Source organism: Trachinotus anak, unplaced genomic scaffold (assembly GCF_046630095.1).
Source record: "Trachinotus anak isolate AG129_WGS33_773 ecotype Australia unplaced genomic scaffold, CSIRO_AGI_Tana_v1 ptg000021l, whole genome shotgun sequence".
NCBI classification, from domain to species: Eukaryota; Metazoa; Chordata; class Actinopteri; order Carangiformes; family Carangidae; genus Trachinotus; species Trachinotus anak.
Window position 1 is genome coordinate 1,918,945 of NW_027273872.1, and position 16,710 is coordinate 1,935,654.

Here is a 16,710-nt window from a genome sequence, read left to right on the forward strand (position 1 = left end):
TCACCAACCTGCAAGATGTGCTTCCTGAATACTGTTGCGTCTGCAGATAGTCTAATGCTTGTAATTATTATCACTGAAGGAAAACTGTGAACTATACATAAACAGATGTGTGTGTATCTTTAATAAGTTAATGTTATGGCCATTCAAAAGGGATATGCCACCACTCTGTTAGGGAACTGGACTGAAAAGATACTTCATATCCTCCACTTCTGAGTTCAGCAAGTTAAAATAATCACACTTTTTCACAGTGTCATGGCTCCATGACTCTCCATGACTGTGACCAGTTACAGAGGTATCCTGCTGCTCAAGTGTTCCAGTGACATTTCATGGTATGCTGCCTTTAGTTTGAAATTTTCAAGATAAACAAAGAGATAAATTCACAAATGGTTCAAAACTCTGGTGGCAGAAACACCAAGTTGAAACCTGCCAAAATAAGGAGCAGCTACTACTGCTGTAGCTGTGCTGCATGTGCCCTGGCGTACTCTCCCACACAGAGCCCTTCTGAAACCCTTCCACTTTGCCAACTGCAAGGTTAAGACAACAGTTAGGGCGAGCGCCTTTTTTATTAGCCATATATTAGTCTTTGGAGATTTAGAGGCAAAATGCCCCAGACTCCTCTTAAAAAAGCAAAATAAAGGAACATCTGGCAATGATGGGTGGCCACCCTAGGTTATATAAAGTTGAATAGAGCCAACAAACCGGAATCTCCTGCATGAGGGTCCTAAATGATAAACCCTGAGGATTCCTGTTCCATAATATGTGATTAAGAGTAGTAGGCAGACAGAAGCTCCTTGAAATTGAAGTCTCACGCAGGATTCAAAGAAAATATATTGGTAGCTCAGGGTGGATATGCCCAGTATGGACCAGATACTGCAATCATCCTATAAGAATAGTTACTCAAAGCAATTTGTAAAAGCAAATATCCCTGTGTAAGAATGACTTTTTTCTGCTCTGCTAGTCAGTCTCCCAATACAGGTGTGTTTGTTTGTGTGTGTGTGTGTGTGTGTGTGTGTGTGTGTGTGTGTGTGTGTTTCTTATGCTGCCTGCATGGATCCAGATGTACCGCCAGTGAGCAATGAGTCTCCACTGCACTTGGCTGACCTCTCATCACTCCCATTTTCCACTTCATTCTAAGTATCCAAGCAGGTAAGAAAAATGGCTCCAAAAACAAATTAGACATCACACAAACTCTCTCTGCTAGAGAGAAGGCTTCAAAAGAAACACTGTCCTCGCGGTAGAAAAAGAAATGGCTGAATGATACAATGCTCGTTTCAATCATCACTTTCCTTTGCTTGCTTTTTCTAGAGTTCGGCCTCTGAGCCAAAACACCACTGACTAAAGCTATGTAACACTATACCTACAACTTGTTCCTCCAGTTTCGTCTCATACAAGGATAAATTCACCTGCACAACACAAGAAATAATTTCAGCAAACTACTATATAGCATGACTGTGAAATTTACAGACACAGTCACAGACACTGAATCAATGTTACTGGATTACATCCCCAGTGATATGCAGAAGGCTTGAAGTCTTTAACCATTACACAAGCTAACTGAAATAAATCTGTAATGTAAGCGTCTAGTCTGAGCCGTTATGCATCATTTAACTTGGTGTCAGTGCTCATTTTTTTAATAAGAAGCAGGTGCAAGTTAAACATTAACAAATTATCAAAGAGGCCAGACTATTTTTTTTAAATAAACTTAAAAAAGAAGTCCTTAACAGTGAGCTGCTCGTTAGTTGCTACATTATCATTATTATACTTCTTATTAGTATCAGGTTTTCATAATTCTGGACTGATTTGCAGTCTTCTCTTTTGGTACCTTAATCCAATAACTACTGGATAGAGTTAGTTAACCCTAGAACACGTTAAAATTAGTAACACCATCACTAACGTCGGGTGAAAATCACCTGAATGCATGCCTCTTGAAAAAACCATAGATGGGAGGAGGGAAACAAACATACCATTAATGACATCAATGAGCAGCCTGAAGCTACCCAAGGACCCATGCAACTCAGACAGCAGCAACACAATGAAAATCGCATGACAAGAAACGTGTGGGTGAAAATCACCCGACGTTAGTGTTCTAGGGTTAAATACAGGAGCTGTGGGGAAAATGACAGAGCAGCTACCTTTTTCTTCTAAATCCCTGATATGATTACAAAGATGAGGACTGATTAAAATGTCTGTCAGCAACATGATCAAAGCTTCTATCAATATCTGATAATAACGTTAATATTGCAATACTGTGGTGTCACTGACAGGATGCAACATAAACCTTAATTTTAGTGGCCTAACATGTCTAATTCTCATATCTTTAAAGCTTTGTGTCATATTTACCAGAGTAAACCTGTTACACACCTCAGCTTATACAGAGACAGCCTGATGCACCATCAATAATTAATGGCTCCACCAGTCTGTCCCTCCTATGAAGGAACAGTACCCACCCTGCCATTGTCTGGTGGATGGAGTCTGACATAGCTCAATATGAGCACAAGGAGCTCCGGGAAGAAATCTTTGCTCAGGTAGCGTGTCACATTTCCGTGACCTTTACTAGCCAGAACAATTCCAGGCTACCTCTTGGCCCTACATCCGCTTCCTCCCTTGTGTCTTTCCCACGCTTTGTGTGTGGACAGTGAAGGAAATCTACTTAAAAACATCATAGACAAAGCTTCATGGGCTGAAAGTGTGTACGAGTGTGTATGTGTGGTTGGGGGAAGGGGGTAAATGTGAACAGTATTTCCTGTGTTTGGACGGGCTGTTTATCTGGAAATGATGAGGAATCCTTACTGTGGCACACTAGACCTGGCACAAGGTGGATGAACATCCACCTTTTAAACACTATCTTGTTTTTGGGGAGTGACACTGAGACAATGCAGTTGATTGTACTGTCAGAAAAAAAACATGCATTCTCTTCCCAGAATGTTTAATCCTGTTCACCCACTGATAACAATGGCTGGAATAAACGTTTTTCATCATATATAACAAAAGGCTTACTTGGAATAACTTTAGAATATCTAACAAAACAAATCCAAATCATCAAAATTTCATTAATAAATTCAGTCTTATACTTAAATATAAAGTGTGGACATCTGTTACAATTAACTGTAAGAAGCAACTCATTTTATTAACTTGTTAATAATCATCCAATTACAACGGGACTAGGCTGCCTCTAGTGGCTTAAATGAGAACTGCACGGCCACTATGCGACTTCAATTGTTGACACATTATTTTCCTAAAACATGCAAATTGAATATTCTACTATATCCATACATAATAACAATGTTCTATAAACATTGGGTACAAAGAAAATGCGTAGGACAATTATTATTCTCCTTATTCTTATTATCATTATAATTATTATTATTAGCATAATTATTACTATGATTAAGATGCATATGAATTAAAAGAAGCTTCTCTCTGTACTTCTGCTAATAACTGACAGCTGATTAGGTCAAATGTCTGTAAAACAGTAGCTATGCATCCCGCCATTCATTGAAACCAATCAAGCAGTCAAACTGTGTTGTTTCATCCATAAAACTCTGCTATGTGTAAATAACTTATCTGTATAAGCATGAATGACGTCTTACCATTTGTGAGTGATGCACACCACAAGATGACAACGACCAGTTTGAAGCAGTCGGATGCGACCATCATGCCAACTCTTCACCAAAATCCAACCCGTGTGTTAGGATCAAATTCTAGTCCCTGGCAGAGGCTTCTACCTCCGTGTGACTGACAAAAGTTTCGTCTTCAAGCCAGCAAATCAAAGAGTCTTATTTTTCTTTTAAAAACCGTGTTGTAAATCCACAAACCCCCTCAGGTGTACATGCAAAAAGCGGCAGTGATTCCCCTGTATCCCATGACGCTCTCCTGCGCAGCTGGGTAGTCCAACTCCCGATCCCGCAATGAGGAGCCGGATGAACCGCTGTACGCTCCGGGGCAGGTGCTCTCGAACAAAAGATTGTTAGATGAATGAAATTTCAGAGATGGTGAAAAACAAAAGTTGGGTGAGTGGTATTTTTCAGTCTCTAGCAGTGGTCTGGTTTGGCCCACAAAGGCTGAATCAATCAGCTCCTGCCTCACATATGCGCCTTGGACAACCTCTCCTCCCTCTCGCCTCTGAGCAGCACTTACAGTCCATGCGTGAGGCACGTTTTATGGAGACACAGAGGAAGGATGCAACGTCACTTTCTGGGGGGGACAACGTTACTCTTCAGACTACCGACAAGGAGTTTGAAGATCATGTGAAAAAAATGATTTAGTATCCATAAAAATCCTGCAACACATTTTGTGTCAGATCAACATAATGATTAACTACTAGAAACGGTGCAGGGATGTTACAGTAAAACCATTAAATATGAAAATATGCAATAGAAATCACATTAATTTATATATTATTTCCAGTGGAAAACTCCACTCAAGAACCATCTAAAATAACCCGAAAGGGATTTATTACAGCAAGCTAGCAGGGCTGAGTAATATCAATATCACCTTACTGATTTGTGGTCAGTGGATATATTTCTAAATGTCAATTAGAAGTCAAATTATAAAGTACATCATCTTTGTGTGTACCTTCCTTTGATCAAGTCAATCCAGTGTGTATCTGAGGTTAAAGGTAAAGGCAGTAATCTTGTCTCAAGAGGAAAAAGAGTAAAAAGTAAACAATCATGATATCAGACTGAATCTATCTGCTCAAGTCTTTAGAATAAATATTTGCAGGATTTATTTTTAGCTTCAGAAACAGGATACACTGCTTTTTATATCAATGTAAATAATTCTCTTTTGTCTAGCAGTACCCTGCAGTGTGTGGATGTGCTGCAGACTGTTTTTTTTTATCACCACAACAATTACATTGCTGCTGTAGGTCATAGTAGCAGGCACTGTAAATAAGAACATCCTGCCCTCACCTTTCCGCCCATGTCAGGACTGAAAAGCCACCATTATCGGGACTGGATCTGGAGTGAGGACCAACGAAGGTGAAATGCGATGAGCAGTACTCTTCCATCACTGTATCAGGAAAACAGTGACATGGCATGAGAACATGGGAAACAATTAATAACATCTCAGTCATGGGAGTCCTTTTGCACTATCAGTATTTTAGTTCCCTATTTTCAGCATACTTTATTTTCAGCATACTTTAAACTACACAGTTTCTGTGTTTTATTCTTGAAACCAATCAAGGAAATCACTAAGTAATGTTCATGCCTGGGTGTTACTTAGTTTCTAAACTTCTATGAGGCTGTGGACACTCACTCTTGCAATCTGGCGGTGAGGCAACAGTAAATTCACCCTCTCACTTTGTAAATTTTGGAATGAAGACACAACTGACAAGACTCTCAACAGAAATAGTCTTAAGGAAATGGCTACAAGACACAGGCGATCAAGTCTCAAAGATGAAACACTGGTAAAGATGATACACTATAAGCCTCTGAGGAGAATGTTAGTGGCTCCCTAAAAACACAAGAAAGAAGTGAGGTTTGTAAGAAACTGACTTGTCCACTACAACCATTTCTTAGCGTGTGTTCACATTTAAGCCTTCAGAAAGGGAGACATTCCCTCTGGGCCAGGAGGGCAGCAGATAAGTCTCCTGATGAACAATTGCTGGAAGTTGCTAGCTGAGAGGGGTGGATTTCAAGGGTTTTATTTTAGAATCTGGTGTTCAAAACACACTATGGGGGACTAACTGGTTCTACACTCACAGCATGCACTCTTCCTTTTGCTTCAACAGCAACGTCTTCTTGGGTAAATGAACCAGTAGAAAAGTCTCTCTTCAGCAGGGGAGTGGAGGGGGTCTGACTGCCTGCCCTGTTGATGAAATGACTGCAATGACTATTGAGGGGGAAAAAATGCCACAATCTCCAGACCCCATTCATACAGTAGGTTTGTAAGAAAGGAATATAACTTTATCATGTAAATGTTTGTGGGCAAAAAAGGTTTATCATCCACAATATTAATATTTTTGCATGTTAACAGTATTATAAATTGTCTGTTTTCAAGCCAGAGTCATGGACATAAGTACAACATGAAATTGACAACATGGAACAAGATAATATGGAATTAAGAAAAAATATCATCAAATCAAAACTCAATGCAATAAAGGTAAATATTTGGAAATAAAATTAAAAGAAGTAGCTGTCACATTCAATGTAGCACCGACTATCCTGTTTTATAAAAACAGAGCTCTAATTTAACAGATACATCCTGTTTTAAAGGTTGGAAGGTCTCAGGTTTAGTCATGTGGACCAAAGTATCTAGCTACTGCACTTTTGTTAAAAGGATTAAAAATATGGTACTGGTTTCCAACAGAAGTGGTACATGTTGTAAATGTGGACCTGTGGCACAGTGAACTTTACTTAAATCCAATGTAATGTTATTCCTCTGCTAGAGCTGAGAGTGACTTACAGAATGAAACACAGGTGTGACTAATATCATTAATGAAGGCTTTGTCCCATTTACAGCCACTGTGCCAGTATGTAATGACATTAAACTGACCCCTAAATGTAGTTAATGCACCCATGATTAAGGTTATTTTCTGCAGCTTAGTTTACCAAATTTCCTGTGTGAAATAGGCTTAGACACAAGAGAAACTCCTAAAAGACAATCAATATGTCATGGCAGCCATTATGGTATTAGTGCTAACTATCAATATCACTTCATGCTAGCTAAGTAAAATAAACTCACGTAACTGTAACCAAGTATTTTAACAACCAAATGAACGAGTATATTTTTGGGAGATATGAACACACATACCGTCTTTAAAAAGTTAACACTAATGTAAACTTTGATTTTGTGTTACCTTTACGCTTTTCCCTTCGTCGACGAATTTCGCGGCCATTTGTGAAAGCTGTCAATCAAACTACGAGCTAGCTAGCCTGCGCTGAAAGCTAAAATATGGAGCTGTTTGTCTCAACTGTGAAACGTGAGTAACTGTCCCCTTCATTTGGTCTAACGTGTTTAGTTTAAGACAATACATTTGGGCAATGAATTTCAGTCCCACTATGACAATTAATGCAACATATCGTAGTCCTACGAAAGTTAGCTAACGTAACTCAACTTCCAAACTAGCTAGGTCACTAGCAGTTAGCTAGGTTACCAGAGCTACAAGAGACTTCCACTCATATCTGATTCATGCCTTTTTACTCGTTTTACTAGCTTAGTCTAAAATTAATAAAGGTGGATTTTCTTTCCATTGGAAGTAATTTATTATGCCAGAATAACAAACCTTTAGACACAATTACCTTCCTTTACAGTAGGCTAGTAATAACATTAAGGTTTAATTGACCCAATGAGGGCGCATTCAAATAAGCTTGAGACAATCTTTGGGCAAAACGTTAGCTAATTAATTAATTAGCTAATTGTTGAATACTTTGGGATCTGGACACAAATTATTTTAGACTGAATAACAATACTAAATAATCAAACTGTCAACAGTCAGCATTAACAGATTAATGTTATTTTAAAATATTTGTTATACCAACAAAGTGATTTTAAAATTGCCACACACACTAGAAGTGAAACTGGCTATTGAGACAAATAACAATTGTGACAGAGTGTTTTTCTACTTCACTTTGTAGTAAAGTGCTTTTGTTGTTGACGGGACAGAATTGATAAGTGGTGCGTTTACTGTTCATTTCTGAGTCCAACCAGAAGATAGCGATGAGCTACACATTTGTCCTTTGGTCTCCCATGGTGAAATGAAGGCTGCTATCAGGGAAGTGGGCACATGGATATTGTGATTTGTGCTGTAATGTGTCAGACATCACTGACCACTTGTGGAGATGAAGTGTTTTGCTGTTGCCTTGTTCATGTACTGTCAACATGTGCATTTACTTTTGTTCATATGCAGGTCTCACAGAGAACCTGCTGCAGAAACAGCAGACAGATTATGATGAGGTGATAGAGAAGCTCTTCTCTGAAGTCTCTGGCTTAGAGGATTTCCCCAAAATACTAGATCCACAGGTAGATACAAGTATGAGAGAGTGTGTCTGACTATAGCCCACAATCCTGACAAGGGATCTATCCTATGTCTTGTAATGCAGGACCTACAACACAGTATTGAATGCTAACAATCAAATTTCTCCTTGGCAATTTTTCTGTTACTCTCTTAAAAAGAGATATAGTGTAACTTACCAGTCTGGTTCTACCATAATTTACATGGTCATAAAGTTTTCATCAGATCTGTTTATCTAGTAATAAGTAAACAGTTTTTTCTAATATAGCATTATATCATCTTTATGTGGCCAGTAGGTTGGCATTTTTAAGTTGCACGTATACGTCTGTTCCTTACTTACATTGCAGTTTGAAGAGTGTGCCATCCAGCTGTGGAACTGGGCAGTCACTAAGAACGTGGGCACCACTATAAGTAAAAATCAGAAGGCCAAAGGTATACCTCTGGCTGCAGTATTTAATTTTACTGATGAGTATGGAACTTGAAAATACTCAGACATATCATCTAAAATGTTGAAACAATGTCAGGATTGCAAGCAGGGGGAAGTCACAGTAATCTCACGACACATTAAAATGTTCTCACCTTCTTCACAGTGCGTCATGTCGCATGCAGCCTGCTGTACTGCTGTGAGCCTGAGAATCCAACAGAGGGCATCATCCGCAAGCAGATCCTGGTAAGCAATACTGTGGGCACCCTCTGAGAGAGCTCAATATTTCAGGGGGACTGGGTCTGTTGGTCAGTGTCTAATCTTTACAGATGGCCAGCAAAACAGGGAGGACCTGGCTGGACTGCAAAAATTCTCAGATAGCAGATCACTTCTTAAGACTGGCTGTCAAGGTGAAGACAAAAAAATAACACTCAAACTGAGACAGCTTTGATCTATTTTAGTTTTGAGCAAACCTCAATATGATGTCTTCACAAATTCCTGAACAAACCCATCATATCCCTAGAGTGTGGAGACCCTCTATAGCCAACTAACATCCAGAGGTGATGGTGCACCTGACATCACTTCATGCAAGGAGGATGTGGAGAAGGATCTGCTTCGAATTCTCTCATGCCAGGCAGAGTCGGTGAGCTGTGGCACATGTGATGCTCAACACCTTCGATGTGAATATTTGTTCTTGTGATATTTGGCAGCTGAGGAAGTGCTATTCTGACAGACTTGCAGTGTGAAGTGTGAGACAGCTAAAATGTGAACTGAGAAACAATGAGAGAGGGATATCTGATCCTGTGCTAATAGGGAACATTATACTGTTTGCTGACATTTAACAAAAAGTTCAAATCTCTCCTACTTTGCAGGCCTTAAGTCAAGGGAACAACCATGAGGCTGTGGTCTATATGCAACGCTGTAAAGACATGCTGCTGCGGCTGCCAAAAGATGTAAAGAAAAAAAGCAGCCCTCTGTTATCACTGTAACAACACTCCATAGTGTTGTTTCATACTTTTCATACATATTGTGTGTTAATTGTGAACATATTTCCTCAATGCAGACTGCCTACCTCTCCCTTATGTGCTACAACTTTGGAGTAGACACTTACAATCTGAGAATGTTTGAGGACAGCACATTTTGGTTGAGGTAAATGATGTTCATGATGTTTAATTTCAGCAGAGACATGCAGAGAAACAGTGATGTGGGAGAAGGTTTTGTTTTGGATTAATTTCAGTTTTTTTTTTCTTAGCCAAAGCTATGATATTGGGAGAATGAATGAAAAATATGCCCCTGCATCTGAAGTCCAGGTAACACGGCACAGTTCAAGCAGTGGGTACAAATTAAAATAATATTTATGTTTTTTTAAATTGTCTTCAGTTTCTCTCACAAAAGGCCAAGGTTTTGAGGCTCCTTGCGACAGTTTATTTAGAGTGGGACTGTCACAGGTTTCAGGAGAAGGCTCTCAATGCTGTCAACTTAGCCAACAAGGTGGGATATGAGAAATCATTTTCATGTTGTAATTTATATATGCAGTATGAAGCAATCACCTACTTAAAGAGAAGCTGTTCTGTATCTAATTACTCTGTGAAATTTAACAGGAATGTGTGAGTGCTTCTGGGCTGTACTTAAAGATCAGAATACTCCTGAGATGTGGGGCCTCAGACGATCATATCAGAGGAGGTTAGTTATTACCAGACCTCATTGAATTATTTATACAGAACTTGATTAACATAGGCAGCAGCGGGGTGTCAGTGGCTGAGAGGTTAGAGAAGTAGATTCAAGAATGAAGTCTAGTGTGATTCTCTGAAGCTACTGGGAAAAGGTGGATTTATAAAAAAAAAAAGTTAAAAGTGGCCACTGATGAGTTTAATTGCTCCAGAAATATTTTAAATCTCTACAGTGACTGTTAATGTGTGTATGTGGGTGACTTCAGCAGAGTTAAAAAATGCACATTTAAAAGCAGATCATAAAAATATGTTTTCAGGACTTAATGAGATGCTACAATGTGAGGTTTCTCTTGAAGTGTGTCTGAGCACCGTGAAACTACTCATGTCTGAAGACAGGTAAAAACTGCTCTTTCTTGCCTCTTTGTTTACATCACATTGTCTTACATATACATGTGCACATATACAGATTTTCTTTGTAGGCTTTCCCAGACAAATACTAACCAACTCTGAATGATATCTGTTTTGATTTTCATAGAGAAGTGCTGGCATTTGAGTATTTGAAACGTGTGTGTCAGCGCTTTGAGTCGTCCCCTGACCTGGGAACTGCTCTTGTCTTGCACATTGAGCTGCTGCTGCAGAGAGGCAAGGAGCTGTTGGGCAAACAGAAGATAGAGGACATTATTACTGGTACTTTATTTTTTCCATTCCATTTCTAGAATAAGTCTGATTTTAATAAAAACATGATGAATTTTATGCAAGTAATGCAGTGTAGCTGTGCCTTTGTATTATTACCATTTTCTACACCCACACAGGCCATTATACAGGAAAACAGCTGACTCCACAGGCCCTCACAAGTCTACATGTCATGCTGTGGGATAAAGCCTCGAAACACTTTGAGGTATGCCAAACACAGCCGTGTTGATCATTATTACAATATATTATAGTATCTACACATACATATAGTTATCAGCATAGTGGCTCAGTGATTAGCACTGTTGCCTCATAGCAAGAAGCCTGGTGGGATGTAGTTGGCTCACCTATCACTGTGGAGTTAGCATTTTTTTTTTGTGTAGGTTTTCTTTGGGTGCTACAGTTTCCTTTAAACACAAAGACATGCATGTCAGGAATATTCCTTCACTGCATTTGAACAAGGCACCGGCTTCAGAATGAGTGTTAGTTCATGATCCCTGCACTGAAGCTGCCTACTGCTAATAAAATAGTTGGGATAGGTTTTTTAATGTAGAATCTTAATTGCTTAATGTTTATGTTTCTGTCCAGGCCAGGAACTATTCTGAGGCTCTGCAGTGGTATAACTACTCCCTGAGTTTCTTTAAGGCAGGTCAAATGGAGCCCAACTTAGCCAAACTGCAGAGGAACAGAGCTTCCTGTTTCCTGCAGCTGAAGCAACTGGAAAAGGTGAGGCAGCGTGAGCCACAGCAGCAAGTCAGGGAAATAAATGTTGTCCAGTGGCTGCATTTAGTGGTGCAGGATAGAACTCACCAGGTAGTTTGTCTGTGTCACCAGCTGCAACGGCAAGAGCTCCTGGCACTTTTTTGCAGTTTATTTAAGTATGTTTACATGTACTGTGTATGAAAACTTGTGTTTATCAGGCCAAAGAGGCGATTAAAGAAGCAGAGAGATGTGATCCTGACAGCATTTTCACTCAGTTCAGTGTTTATAAGATCGCAGTGCAGGAGAACAATGTGGAGAAAGGTATCTACAACACATTACGTTTGAAATGCATATAGAGTAAAGGCATGTATAGTAGTAGTGACTGCTACATCTTAAGCGTCTTTGATGATGAGGCTGTTTATTTGTACCAGCTGCAGGGGCAGTGAATATGATAGGACTTCTGTCCAAGTGTCCAGTGGCCTGTGAGGACAGACTGCTGGTATCTGACAAAGCTGCTTCCAATCTCCTCAGTCTGGCTGCTCAGATTGCTTTAGAGGTAGCACTCATCATAGGACTCATCACTCCTTTCTGTGCACCAGTCATAAGATTTGTGGAAATTAATAAGGAAATTATTTGTTAGGTCTGGTGGGACTGTGATCACATTTCTGTCTTAATGTATTGTGATGTTATAGGGCCTCAAAAATGTCCTCAACAGTTGTAGTATTTCATGTAACTGTGATATTTATAATTTATTAAAATTATTATTATTATTAAATTATTGTTAAAATTAAAATTTATTAAAAAAACATTTAGTGGACATTCCCATTCCCAAACTATCAGCAGTCAGCATCAACATACAGGGCAGTGATCAGTCATTAGCAATTTGTGAGGGTAAGGACTAGATAATAAATAGAAAATGTGTGGGAATTCTATTTTTAGTACTATATGATTGTGATGAACATGGCAGGGGGCGGAAGCATTAATGATGATGAGGATGTTTGTTCCCATGTGACAGAATGAACAGCAGGAAACTGCCATGAAGGCACTGGAGAGTTTGTGTGAAAACTCCACAGACGAAGCGCAGGTTCTAACTGCTCTCAGGTCAGTGAGAACTGAAATGTTTCTTAAATATACAACTGGGGGGTTTAATAACAAATTAAACATTTTATCTGCAGCAAAAAAATGTATCTGTTTTATTAAAATGATCTCTGACATAAAAGCAATATAGTGAGGATATAGGAGTTTTAACTCTGCACTCTTTTTTTCTTCAACTCTTTTTGTTTACAGTCAAAAATAGAAGTGACCTTGATATTAACCTCTAAGTTTTCCTTATAGCAGAGATTCGTTTTTGAAAACAGAAATATGATTCATGAATTTAAGATTCCAAATTTTTATTTCACCTATACTGAAGCATTCAATTGTTCATGTGTTGAGGCCGTGTAAACAAAACGTGATGCTAGAGTTTCACACATAAAGTGACAACATTTAGTGGGGACGGCTAATGTGCTGAGAGACTGTAGCAAGTCTGTTAGTTTCCCATACACCTCTATGATCCACTGACCTATATTCCCCTGCTTCTCCTCTAAAAGTGTGTCTCTGTATAATACAGTTAGTAGGTGAAAGAAAGGAGGTCAACACCAGTTTCTCCATTCATCTTTTTATAGGTGTTTGGTTCGACTTGTGCTCTCCACACTGGAAGAATCGAGTGATGAGATGAGGTGAGGGGAAGGGAAAGTACCTAATAACATGCGATTATATAGTGTTATTGATGGAGCTTTTAATAAAATAAAAGAACAGATTTACATCTCTTACCTTCACTCCATGTAGGAATGTGAGTCTGGATGTCCTGCTACCATATCTAAAAATGGGTGAGTAGATATACAACATGGGTTAAATAGCATTTTGGGAAGAAACTACAGAATCTGCTGTGCATCATAACCCACAGATGTTTTGTTTGCCATCACTGCAGCTCTGCAGAAAGTTTCACACCAGTCTCACATGACTGTGGAGCAACGCATGGATGAAGCTAACTGGTTCAGGAAGATTGGTGCTAAGACTCTCTCTTCTTGCCACTTAAATCTGACATGGTATACTCTCACTTAAAATGTTGCAGCACCTTCATTTTGTCTGTGCGTGCATTCTTGTTACAGCTTGGAACTCGGCTCTGCAGTGCGAGAGCAGCCCTGACAGAATGAGGGATTTCTTCGTGCTCTCTTACCAGGTAGGTTTCCTTATTGGCTGTGTCAGGTGAATTGATCAATACCTACAGTATGTCGCTGTAGATCAATAAAACCTGAATAGGGATTTAACATTGCTTTGGAAAGATAAACATATCAGTTGAGGAGTCACCACAATGATCCACAGTCGTCCCATCCTGATAGTTGCCTCTGTCCTCTGACTTCCTAACCTTACCTTAATCAGAATACCTATAATTTCACATGGCTTTTGATCCTTTATTTCTCCATGTGAGGTTAACTGAGTGCACATACTTGATTTAAATACATGCCTGACAACATCCTTATATAACTGGAAGCTTCTGCTGTTTCTACTGTTTGAGATAAACTGAGATAAAATACTTTATTTTGAGGCAAATCATCAGAAATTGTTGTTAAATGAGAAGAGAATGTTTTATCTTACCTCCGGTTTACTACAATCCAAATCTAAATACCGTATTTAAAATAATGCCATACTACCATGCCTTAGTTCCTCTGTCAAACCTGTAGCTCTCCCAGCTGTGCCCTCCTGATCGCACGCTGCTCATGGGCCAGAAGACATGTCTGCTTATGGCTGCTGCTGCCTCTTTGGAGCTCTGCAGGAAGTCTCCTCACTCTGATCAGGTGTGCCACCCACTCCCTCTGCCCATCTCCTACATTTAGCATCCTCTCCATCCACATGGATGGAAATTTACCAAGACCAGCGGAGAGGGGAAGTGACTAACCACATTACTGGTGCTGGCGTAGGTGTCTGATTTTAATCCTTTGAAGAGCAACCAAACACTAGATGGCAATGATGAATCTTGCTTGTTTTGTGTTTCTGCTTGGTTCACAGACCGAGGAGCTCACTCTGGCTCTGGAGCACATTCATATCTGTTGGGAGATCTGGAAAACCCTGAAAGCATCAGGTACCTTGGGTTAAAAAATGAAACAAATTACAGATTCTACAGGTTATAAAGAAACAAAGATCTCCTTTTTTCAGGTCTTTTGTTAATGAAAATGGACCTAAAGAAATATTCTTAAAATGTACTTGCAGGAAGCTTCCCAAAGGACCCAACAGACACACTGCTGCTGCTGTATGAATTTGAAGCTCGTGCTAAGCTGAATGACCCCAAGGTTGAGACTGTACTGGAGTCTGTCCTGGAGCTTGAAAACATTGAGACGAAGGTGCTAGAGATCATTGCAGGTACAAAAAAAAAAAAAAAAAAAAATAGATGGCTGACGTGCCTAAAGAAAGAGGCACGTCAGCCACATTTTAGTGTTTGCAGTATGCTGGCATCATTATTTTTTCTATATGTAGCCTTGGCCATGGAGCCTCCAGCCCACTTCCCTCTGCTGTGTAAGAAGGCCTTGAGGGTTGTTCTCTCCCTGCACAAGAAACAACCACAGGCTGACCTGGCCTGCTGCAGGCAAACCCGTCACTTCTCTTCATGAAAATACCCTTGGCATTTCATTAGTGATCCATTCCCACAAAGTGCTTGTTAGGATGAAAGGATTCCTGATTGTGAGACTGTTTTTGTGTCCCCGTCTTAGCAAGTGTGTTCACAGCCTGATCAAGCTGTCCCTCCCAAGTGGTGTGTCAGAGGTGGAGGCCCATGTGCTGGGGGAAGTGTGGGACTACTACGAGGAGGCCCTGTCCATCATTGCAGCTGCAGTGAGTCAGTGCCAATCACACACCGCTATCCCTTGGCTCCCACCTCCTGTTCCCCCCAACAGAACTGCCGCCTGCCTGCTATATAATTAACCCCCTCTCTTCCACTCCATGCCTGCCTGCTGTTCTAGAAGCCTCTTTTTATCAATGGGCTTTCAGCCGCACTTCAATTAGCAGATGCTTCCATTCACCACCCCCTTCCTGCCAATTTGAATGTTAATGTGCTGTACAAGTCATCACACTGCCGGTGAGCTGCAGCTCTGAAAGAGGCATCAAATTATTGAGACATTACACTGCTTTAGAGGCAGTGCATATTTCCCCTTTCATTTATTGAGTTATTACTCAAAAGCTGTGGAATTCTTTAGATCAAAGTGAAAGCCCAAGGTTAAAGTGTTGAGAAAAACATTAACATTAAGCATTAGTTAAGGTTAACATACAGTAAAACATGATTGGATGAAAGTTAGTAATGTTACTCACAGGCTTTTACCCACTACAAACACAGATTTCCTTCCATACACTTGGCTCAAGAGAGTCACCCAGGTGGCCTCCGTTAAATGGTCTTTTGAACATCTTCCTGCTCTTCTCTGTAGCCGGACGACTTCCCAGAGATGGAGACCCTGTGGTTGCTGACTCGGGCTTGGAACACAGGGATACTGCTGTACAGCCTGGCTCAGTATTCTGAGGCTGAGAAGTGGTGCAGCCTCGCCATGAGCTTCGTCTGCCACCTGGGATCCCTGAAAGAGAGCTACGAGACACAGGTACCGACCTAGTGGAGAGGAAGGGGGGATAAGGGAGACAAGGTGGTTGTAGCAGTGGAGCATAACAGAGTCTGAATGAGGGAAATGTGCCAAAGGTTGTGGCCCAAGAAACACAAGTTTTAGGCAGAATTAACGATCATTGCAGCTAAGACCATATTAAGTTATACAGTTGTGTCTTGTGTGCACACAGATGTCTGGTCTCTACAGTGAAATCCTGGACCGGTTGGACAAAGCCAAGAAGAACCTCATCATGGAGGAATAATCAGACGGGAACAGGTCAGCTGGTGTCAGCCTGGTGTTATCCGCCTGTACTGAGGGAGACTTTTAATTGATTCAGCTCCATTCTGTTTATTGCAACTAAATATTGTTAATGTTGTGGTAAAGGTTCATCACAAATTCCAGTTTGAAAAATTGTTGCTTTAAACTTCATGTTACTGTGTGGTGTCCTAGTTGCCTAGAGGTTAAGAGGCATTTTTTCATGGTTAGATTTTAGCCTGGGACTTTTGTTGCACGTCTCCCCCCTGCTCCATGTCGCCTGTCAATAAAGGCTAAAACAATCTTTAAAAAAAAACCAAAAAAGCATAATTGTAATAATTGAGTTTTTTTCAAAGCCACTGAGTCAATTAAAGCAGAATAACAAGCACATCA

General features: G+C 40.1%; 2 protein-coding genes across 6 annotated transcripts in view; one reads left to right on the plus strand and one right to left on the minus strand.

Annotated features, from left to right (window-relative positions):
- The window catches only part of kdrl (kinase insert domain receptor like), a 45,682-nt gene extending 38,744 nt beyond the window's left edge, over positions 1–6,938 (minus strand). For both annotated transcript variants that reach the window (XM_071457626.1, XM_071457625.1), the window contains exons 1-4: positions 6,800–6,938; positions 5,703–5,808; positions 4,911–5,010; positions 3,591–4,279 (exon numbers count right to left, since the gene is read on the minus strand). In XM_071457626.1, coding sequence (XP_071313727.1) covers positions 3,591–3,657 — 67 coding nt within the window. In that variant the 5' untranslated portion in view covers positions 3,658–4,279; positions 4,911–5,010; positions 5,703–5,808; positions 6,800–6,938. The remainder of the gene's footprint in view (positions 1–3,590; positions 4,280–4,910; positions 5,011–5,702; positions 5,809–6,799) is intronic.
- Positions 6,076–16,709, plus strand: tex11 (testis expressed 11). Of its 4 annotated transcripts, XM_071457635.1 has the most exons (30): positions 6,086–6,629; positions 6,848–6,922; positions 7,850–7,962; positions 8,302–8,386; positions 8,545–8,624; positions 8,708–8,788; positions 8,902–9,021; positions 9,251–9,331; positions 9,442–9,527; positions 9,631–9,688; positions 9,759–9,869; positions 9,980–10,061; positions 10,366–10,444; positions 10,584–10,735; positions 10,861–10,946; positions 11,327–11,464; positions 11,659–11,761; positions 11,872–11,996; positions 12,456–12,541; positions 13,105–13,158; positions 13,268–13,308; positions 13,410–13,487; positions 13,591–13,661; positions 14,164–14,277; positions 14,489–14,561; positions 14,690–14,839; positions 14,954–15,062; positions 15,187–15,307; positions 15,895–16,062; positions 16,253–16,708. In XM_071457635.1, exons 2-30 carry the CDS (start codon positions 6,895–6,897, stop codon positions 16,322–16,324), a joined length of 2,745 nt encoding a protein of 914 aa, XP_071313736.1. In that variant the 5' UTR covers positions 6,086–6,629; positions 6,848–6,894; the 3' UTR covers positions 16,325–16,708. The 4 variants fall into 4 exon arrangements, 3 of the variants coding, with proteins under 3 accessions (XP_071313736.1, XP_071313734.1, XP_071313737.1); XR_011684479.1 differs by having other exon boundaries at positions 6,076–6,922; positions 15,187–15,311; positions 16,253–16,709; XM_071457633.1 differs by having other exon boundaries at positions 6,086–6,922.
- The last annotated feature ends 1 nt before the right edge of the window (position 16,710 follows it).